The sequence below is a fragment of the Hermetia illucens genome, chromosome 1 (genome assembly GCF_905115235.1).
Source record: "Hermetia illucens chromosome 1, iHerIll2.2.curated.20191125, whole genome shotgun sequence".
In the NCBI taxonomy this organism is placed as follows: domain Eukaryota; kingdom Metazoa; phylum Arthropoda; class Insecta; order Diptera; family Stratiomyidae; genus Hermetia; species Hermetia illucens.
In genome coordinates this window covers 168,503,089-168,512,384 of record NC_051849.1, presented here as the reverse complement: position 1 = coordinate 168,512,384, position 9,296 = coordinate 168,503,089, and the positions used below count along the sequence as shown (strand labels likewise).

At 43.0% G+C, this 9,296-nt stretch overlaps 1 protein-coding gene across 1 annotated transcript; it reads left to right on the top strand.

Moving 5' to 3' along the window:
* The first annotated feature begins 2,019 nt into the window (after nt 1-2,019).
* On the top strand, nt 2,020-4,199 carry LOC119646577. The gene is made up of 4 exons (XM_038047073.1): nt 2,020-2,457; nt 2,530-2,654; nt 3,807-3,865; nt 4,097-4,199. Exons 1-4 carry the CDS (start codon nt 2,385-2,387, stop codon nt 4,197-4,199), a joined length of 360 nt encoding a protein of 119 aa, XP_037903001.1. The 5' UTR covers nt 2,020-2,384.
* The last annotated feature ends 5,097 nt before the right edge of the window (nt 4,200-9,296 follow it).

The window sequence follows — 9,296 nt, the reverse complement described above, 5'->3', positions numbered from 1 at the left end:
TGCCGACGTTTGAACCAATTCCACCTGCCAGCGCTACTAAATTCGAGGTTATTTTCCCATGCCATGAAGATATTCGAACACATTCGCGTTTTCGCGAAATCTTTCAAATAACCATGAATCAAGCCAGGTTTGTCAAGAACTGCGAAACTACTGACGTAATACACACTGCACGCCTACTTATGGAGAAACATTGTGAGGAACATCGCCCTCTTTACTTTATATTTCTGGGTCAGACGAAAGCTGTCAACCGTATGCTCTACGACAACACTGAGTTCAATTGCTCCACCACGATCGTAAAAGCGAAGTTCGAAGTGCGGCAGGTGTATCAAAACCACTTTGTGTCTGTCGCTTTTTATCAAGGAAGCACCCTATCATCACTCCTTTTTGTGCTTGTTATGGACACTGCCACAATGCTTTAAGCAGATGATGCTTTCCTAGTGTCTAATAGCAAAATGATCTCGCACAACTTACCCAAAAATGGAATGAACGCCTCATGCAATACGGTCTAAGAGTAAATTGGAATAAAATTGAATTTGAAAGACAATCTGTCCCCATGAAGCAGGCACAATTATTATCACCGGCTGTGACCTGCCCAGGACTGAGCGATTCAAATATTTCGGATCAATGTTATCAGCCAATGGAGAATTGCGGTATAAAATTTCTTCTCGCATTAACGCAACCTAGATGAAGCGGCGTTTCACAACTGGTGTTTTTTGTGGTCGACCTATCAACGAATGTCTCAAAATTAAAATTTACCGCGATGTAGTCGATTCTGTCATCATCTATGGTTCTGAGTGTTGGCCGATTATAGAAGACAATGAACGGCGTGTTGTAGTAATGGGAACGAAAATGTTGCGAAATGAGGATATCTACGATCGATATAGAATTACATCGGTCGTGGAATTATCGCGAAAGTGGCCGGCCGAAACAACGGTGGCTTGATACGCTAGAAAACCTCGTCACTGCATTGAGATCAGGCCTTAGATAGAACAAAATGGGGCATTCCTAGCTGGATTTTTTGGATTCGCGAGCTTCTTTCCCAAAGATTCATAGAAGGCGGGACTCATCAAAGTCTATCACCGGTTTTAATGTGGCTCATTATTATCCATTTTTCATTATCACCCATCATCAAAATTCGAATTTTGCAGTTTTACTCAAGGTGTGTAGGGACACGAGCACTGTTGAAGTATTGTTTTGAGCATAAGCATAAGCACCTAAGAAGGTTAGTTTGAATTCAAGGAAAGTAGTTCACGGCAAGCGGGAACAATTTCTTTAAATATCTGTCTTATTATTGACAAAAAAATCCAAAGACCAATCAAAAGGTGGATGTTTGCTTTTATGCTTCCACTGCGTCAGTATCTTTCTGTATACAACAGCATTGAAATGCAACAATGAGAACAGTGGCCCCCTAGTGAAGCTTACTTTGGGTTTTTATTTGGCATATCAAAGAAATTAATTAATCCATATCATAGAGTCACATATCCGACCAGTTCTAGTATTTGTTGATTTGTTTCGCCGAAGGAAGTCGATCAAAGGAAAACTCACTCAAACGACAAGAAAAGTCAATGGATGTTTTTAGTAAAACACTGCTAAAAGTTTTTTCAATTGGAAGATAGGCCAAATATGGAGGTCCCTGAAAAAGGTGCATCCTGGAGGCAAAGAGTTGACTTGGGCCGTCGCGCCATTGAAAAGGAAAAAAGAAAATCTATTTCACTCAATAAACTATTTAATCTTCCTCAAAAGGAAGGAGAAGCTATTTTTAGGAGACAATTTTCATTAATATATCCATGGACTGATCCTTCTGTTTCCAGTCAGCACGCTTAATCATGAGAATCGAAATCCATACAGTTAGCTGCAAAGCCTTATCAATTGATCTGATTCAATCGATCAGCTTCAATAAGCATTAATGTTACTGCATCATTTCGTTTCAGATTCATATAGTCGTTAGTAGACCCCTGGGTATTCTTAACTGCCTCGAGTACGTCGCAAAACTCATTCATTTGGAACGCAGACTAATTATGCTCACAAGAAATACACACAGATATGATCACCTCAAGTGACTTACACCGAAATGGATCCTCAGATGAACGATATTTTCCCTATAATCTGACAAAGATAAATCACATTAAAAATGCACAGTGGCACCACTGTCTGCCATTTGAAGGACTAATTTGCGCTAAAGTTTCCGCAAAATTGAAGAGCTATTAATTATAATAGAATGCGTGTGTATTATTAACGAATGCAAATGCAACAACACTGATTTTATGGATAACATGGATAAGATACAGGTGCGCAGACGTATTTGATTGATTGAGATCAATTTAAATACGACTGCACAGTGGAGTTCAGGTGCTGTGGTATGCTAAGTAATACAGTCCATACGCATGCATATATTACTTTGGGAAATTTTCAAGAGCATTTCCAAGCTTGGCAAGGTTTACGGCATCAACTATTATAGTACGTTCATTATTTGCTGCATGTATCTAAAGTATTCGTGCTGAATATGTTTCTATTCTATTTCTTTCGCAGCAAATCATATGAGTCCAACAAGTCACAATAATGGATTGCTTCAACAGAAAAATATTCTTCTCCCTCAATATGCCCAGAAAAAGGATATGACAAGTTCAAGTAAAGCAAATCAACCAAAAGATATGGTACGGTCCAATGCCCTTGTATGGCATATACTCGTAGATAATTATGAAGAACGAACTTTTCTCTCCGCCCAGATGAACATCTTTACGGTGGTGGAAGTGCAAGTGGCGAGTGTGAAGATCATCTGAAATAAAGAACCCAAAATGTCACTGGAACTACTTGTCATTGTCGTTTTAATAGACAACCTGCGAATCATGTTTCTTAGTTTTTATTATTTCTCTGGGACTCAATTAATTATAGTTATTATGACAGGTGAAATAATCAGGGTAGACTGTTAATTAAGGCGCCAGATTATTTTTGTTACAGATTTATTTTCAGACCCATGCAAGCATAACACGGTATTAGAGAGATTGTGTGATCTGGAAAACTCCTTGATAGATAGTTCAAGGGGGAGGAGACATCTAATGTTTGGAGATCCAATTAAGTTTCTTAAAGCCTCCAAGTGGATCTAGGAATGCAATTAATTACTCTCATTTGAATTATTTTTAGCCCAAGTATGGCGAATATTGATTGCCATTCCAAAGATTCTCCATTTTACAATTTTTCTCAAGGGATAGCCTCTCAATTAAACACTAGCTAATGACGCATTACAAACAACTCTCTACATATCTTACAATCAATCAACTATTGATTCAGTGGGTTTCTCTGAAAAAAAGTAGATTAAAAGGAAAAATTTGTAACAATCCTAGACGGCATTCATCTGATCGCAGTCAGTTACAAAGGATGCTCGCAAACGAACAGCGTGTTTTTTATGGCTTTATTACCTGAGGCTAATATTAGATAGGAGCATTGCACCTGATCGTTTTTATGAATATCCTGAACTCGGACGCGAACATAAAAACAGAAAGTATCTATAATCCGTAATGCAACAGTATAATTGATTGGGGTCATATCACCTGCTCGTCGTCTCCCTTATTTTACTTTATTACGCTATCGATTCCGAAAGGTGCTTTGCTTCGTGAATGGCTATCGTGAGAGCCTGATGCGGTACCGCACCATACAGAGTTTTATTGAGGCAGTTCCCGTTCGATTATTTCTTATTGAGGTGGAAAGAATTCTTTCATTGCGATCGCGAAAGGTAGCACCTTCCTCTAGTCCACTATAAGATCGGCCCTTCGTCCTAATTAATTTACGCATTATAAATTGAAATGCAGGTGAAAATCAGTAATCAGCTGCATTCACAACTAGATGGTTTGATACGTTTCACTCGAAGGTGAGTGTTGTTGAGGGCTGATTTTTAGTTTCTTGGTAAAGGTGTGAAAAGAACCTTTGAGAACATTGTAATCACCCAAGGCAGCGCATTATAAAGGATATAAAAAATGGGTTTAGAGGTTGAGATAAACAATAATTGTGATAAATGTAACTATATCACACATGTGAAGCCCTTATGCATACCCATATACGTGTCACCATTTTATTTTCATTTTTTTTTTCAAATCTTCAGACAGGATCCGCTGAGTATTGCCGATTGGTTTGATGGAAGACTGGATTGCGAGAGCTTTTCGCCGTTTCCCTTTGAGTTCATTATAGTTTCTGTAATTGCTTAAGCATTGATTGTTCGAAGGTTTTAATTCACGTTCGTAAATTATCCTTGTTCTTCGGGTATGATATCAGGTTTTAATAGACTGTCAGATCAATAAAGATCAAACCTCCAAAGTGGAAATCTGGCGGGGATGGGAAGGGTGCGATCAGGGACGGGTTATTTAGAACAGGTGAGGTTAAACTAGTCCTTAGCAGCAAGTTTATTGAGGAGTCTGAAATTATGCGGACAGATGGCAGGTACTCTCTGTTCTTTTGTCAGCGTTCAGAGTTTTTGCGGTAGGCGTCCATCCCTATCTTAGGGTTCTATCATAGACAAATTGCGAATCAATCTCTGCAGAGCCTTTGAAGGTATTTTGATTTCGACTTTTATCCCAGATTTTATACTGCCGCAGCTCTGACTCCATTTTGGTTCGGACAGGTGTATGTTATCAGAATTAATTTTTTCATTTCATTGATCTACTTCTTCCATCGTGTACATCCACAGGATCTGTTCATCATCATCAACAGCGCAACAACCGGTATCCGGTCTAGGCCTGCCTTAATAAGGAACTCCAGACATCCCGGTTTTGCGCCGAGGTCCACCAATTCGATATCCCTAAAAGCTGTCTGGCGTCCTGGCCCACGCCATCGCTCCATCTTAGGCAGGGTCTGCCTCGTCTTCTTTTCCTACCATAGATATTGCCCTTATAGACTTTCCGGGTGGGATCGAATCGTCCATCCTCATGTAGGGGGCCAAAAATTCTTCGGAGGATTCTTCTCTCGAACGCGGCCAAGAGTTCGCAATTTTTCTTGCTAAGAACCCAAGTTTCCGAGGAATACATGAGGACTGGCAAGATCATAGTCTTGTACAGTAAGAGCTTTGACCCTATGGTGAGACGTTTCGAGCGGAACAGTCTTTGTAAGCTGAAATAGGCTCTGTTGGCTGACAACAACCGTGCGTGGATTTCATCATCGTAGTTGTTATCGGTTGTGATTTTCGACCCTAGATAGGAGAAATTGTCAACGGTCTCAAAGTTGTATTCCCCTATCCTTATTCTTGTTTGTGTTTGTGTTTGACCAGTGCGGTTTGGTGTTGTTGGTTGATTCGTCTTCGGTGCTGACGTTGCCACCATATATTTTGTCTTGGCTTCATTGATGTGCAGCCCAAGATCTCGCGCTATTCACCGCCTGCTCGATCTGGATGAAGGCAGTTTGTACGTCTCGGGTGGTTCTTCCCATGATGTCGATATCGTCAGCATAGGCCAGTAGTTGGGTGGACTTGAAGAGGATCGTACCTCTTGCATTCACCTCAGCATCAGGATCGCTTTCTCGAGGGCCAGGTTAAAGAGGACGGATGAAAGCGCATCCCCTTGTCGTAGACCGTTGTTGATGTCGAATGGTCTTAAGAGTGATCCTGCTGCTTTTATCTGGCCTCGCACATTGGTCAGGGTCAGCCTAGTCAGTCTTACTAATTTCGTCGGGATACCGAATTCTCCCATGGCCGTGTACAGTTTTACCCTGGCTATGCTATCATAGGCGGCTTTAAAGTCGATGAACTGATGGTGCAACTGTTGTCCATATTCCAACAGTTTTTCCATCGCCTGCCGCGGAGAGAAAATCTGATCTGTTGCTGATTTGCCTGGAGTAAAGCCTCTTTGGTATGGGCCAATGATGTTCTGGGCGTATGGGGCTATCCGGCCTAGCAACATAGTGGAGAATATCTTATAGATGGTACTCAGCAACGTGATACCTCTATAATTGCTGCACTGTGTGATATCTCCCTTTTTATGTATGAGACAGATTATGCCTCGTTGCCAATCGTCAGGCATTGATTCGCTGTCCCATACCTTGAGCACAAGGTGGTGAACCACTTGGTGTAACTGGTCGCCTCCATATTTAACCAATTCGGCTGTAATTCCATCGGCTCCTGGCGACTTATGGTTTTTTAGCCGATGAATTGCACGGACTGTTTCTCCTAAACTTGGTGGTGGCAGTATTTGTCCGTCGTCTTCAGTTGGCGGAACCTCCAACTCGCTGATGTTCTGGTTGTTCAGTAGCTCATCGAAGTACTCAACCGATCGCTCTAATATGCCCATTCTGTCGGAAATCAGATTTCCCTCTTTGTCTCGGCAGGATGAGCATCGAGGTGTATAAGGCTTCATCCTGCTGACTTGTTGGTAAAACTTCCGCGCCTCGTGCGGTTGCTCCCTGTACTTTTCTAGTTCACAGACTTGTTGGTTCTCCCAGGCTTCCTTTTTGCGTCTGTGAAGTCGCTTCTCCGCTCGACGAAGTTCGTGATAAGTCTCTGCGCGTGCCCACGTTCTTTGAGAATGCAACATTACTCGGTATGCGGCATTCTTCCGTTCCGTTGCTAGCTTACATTCATCGTCAAACCAGCCGTTCCGACTCCTTTTGCGGCTGGGGCCAAGTATATTTGTGGCCTTGTGTTCTTCAGGTGGTTGTGAAGATCATTAGTTGATGCTTCATCTCCAGGTCCTCTATTGACTGCGGTTATTGCGGCATCCATTTCCCTCTTATAGGTGTCGCGGAGGGTTGTGTTGTGTATGGCTTCAGTGTTCACTCTCACCTGATTATCAGAGGGGATTCTAGGTGGTATTGTTATTCGAGCTCGGAGCACCATGCCAACGAGATAGTGATCCGAGTCTATATTGGCCCCCCTATATGTTCTGACATTCATCAAGGCTGAGAGGTGGCGGCGTTCGATCAACACGTGGTCAATTTGGTTGAAAGTGGTCCCGTCTGGAGAGGCCCACGTATGTTTGTGGACCGCTTTCCACGCAAACCAGGTACTTCCCACAACCATTTCGTGTGACCCTGCTAATTGAATAGTCCGCAGTCCGTTATCATTTGTTTTTTCGTGTAAGCTATGGGAGTCAACGTATCGCCTGAATACGGGCTCCTTCCCTACTTGGCTGTTAAAATCCCCAAGTATGATTTTGATATCATATCTGGGACAGGCTTCGAGGGTTCTTTTTACTGCCTCGTAGAAGGTATCCCTCTCCGACTCTGCAGTCTCCTCTGTAGGGGCGTGAACGTTTATGAGGCTTATATTTCTAAACTTGCCTCGCAAGCGCAGAGTGCATAGCCGTTCGCTTATGTTTTCAAAGCCGATAACAGCAGGTTTAATTTTTTGGCTGACTAAAAAACCTACTCCGAGCACATAGTTTACTGGATGGCCGCTATAATATATGGTGTAGTGGCTCTTCTCCAGGAAACCGGTCCCTGTCCATCGCATCTCTTGCAACGCTGTTACATCAGCCCTATATTGGGACAGGGTATCGGCTAGCTGCTTATTAGCTTCATCTCTGTACAGGGAGCGCACGTTCCATGAGAAAATGCGCAAATCGTTGTTCCTTTGTCGTTGCCGGGTCCGTCGTTTTAAAATCCGTCCTATCCGAGGCTCCTGTTGTGGCTTCGTAACAGGTTGTTTTCCGTGTAGGGTTGTCAGCCCTACCCAACCCCCAACCTGGAGGACCAGTTGGTACAATTTGTCCCGTTTTTAGGCGCGGGAGACTCGCCTTCATCCTTCTCCGTCTGCAGCTTTTCGTCAAGAAAGAGCTCCCAGCGGTCACCACGTGGAGGTGGAGATAGGGTTTGGTAGTAGAGCTGTTGGTGTTGGTTCAGCAGGCATTTCCCAGGTTTTATGCTCCATCGTGGGTACCAATCCACGTTTCGCCCCGGGACCTATACTACCCTTTGACCACCGGATCTGTTAGTGGTTCCTAATTAGAAAATGACCTGGGGTCAAGGTTGCAAAGTGCTTGGTATGGTATGAGACGTTTCGAGCGGAACCGTTTTTCTAAGCTGAAATAGGCTCTGTTGGCTGAGAACAACCGTGCGCGGATTTCATAATCGTAGCTGTTATCGGTTGTGATTTTCGACCCTAGATAGGAGAAATTGTCAACGGTCTTAAAGTTGTATTCTCCTATCCTTATTCTTCCTGTTTGACCAGTGCGGTTTGATGTTGTTGGTTGATTCGTCTTGGGTGCTGATGTTGCCACCATATATTTTGTCTTGGCTTCATTGATGTGCAGCCCAAGATCTCGCCTCGATTACCGCCTGTTCGATCTGGATGAAGGCAGTTTGTACGTCTCGGGTCGTTCATTCCATGATGTTGATATCGTCAGCATAGGTCAGTAGTTGGGTGAACTTAAAGAGGATCGTACCTCTTGCATTTACCTCAGCATCACGGATCACTTTCTCGAGGGCCAGGTTAAAGAGGACGCATGATAGCGCATCCCTTTGTCGTAGACCGTTGTTGATGTCGAATGGTCTTGTGAGTGATCCTGCTGCTTTTATCTGACCTCGTACATTGGTCAGAGTCAGCCTAGTCAGTCTTATTAATTTCGTCGGGATACCGAATTCTCTCATGGCCGTGTACAATTTTACCCTGGTTATGCTATCATAGGCGACAACAGTTTTCCACCGCTTGCCGTTTGGCAAATTTACCAACATCCCTAACAGGTCACCGAAATTTGGAGAAATTGGTGAAATGAAACAGAAATCAATACCTTTGGATTTACATAAATTGATAAGTTGTGGCGTCCAAAAAATTAGTTACATTATTGCAATATAAACTTTGGCATTGTCTTCTCTATCCAATGGAAAGTTTCGCTAAGTTCGCCTCTTTTCTACAAAGCAACAAAAAGCGATGCACGGCTTTCGCAAGCGGCTGCCTATTCCCTTCGAATAGATCTATAGAGAGCAGCCGAAGTCGGCCCTCGCGCTTGTTAATGGTCTAGCATTCAGCACGCAATTAGTTTCCCATAAAATGCGTCTCAACGGATGGTTGAGCACAGTTCTGCACTGTGATTCTGATGTCTGCTTTGCCCTAAATAAGCCAAAACAAAAGGTTTGGCCTATCAAGGGCTGCTTGGAACCTGGTCTTATAAGTTAAGTTCGGATTTGCCCAAAACTGGATATGGACTACTCTATGGATCATTGTTGTTTAACTTCTTCTTCTTTTTTCTTTAGCTTTTGCCCCGTTTACAAGCGGGTTCAACTCGTAGTGATCGGCTGCGTCATTTTATGTTATCAAAAGCCTGATCAAGATATGTTTGTGAGGCTTTCAACTCACTATCCAGTGTATCAAACCACAGTTG

Bases quoted from the DNA above. Each gene is read 5' to 3' on its own strand.
- LOC119646577 (XM_038047073.1), top strand. From the start codon at position 2,385: ATGCATATATTACTTTGGGAAATTTTCAAGAGCATTTCCAAGCTTGGC. The intron at 2,458-2,529 runs GTACGTTCATTA...TTTCTTTCGCAG, and splicing joins TTACGGCATCAACTATTATA to CAAATCATATGAGTCCAACA. The intron at 3,866-4,096 runs GTGAGTGTTGTT...TCAAATCTTCAG, and splicing joins TTGATACGTTTCACTCGAAG to ACAGGATCCGCTGAGTATTG.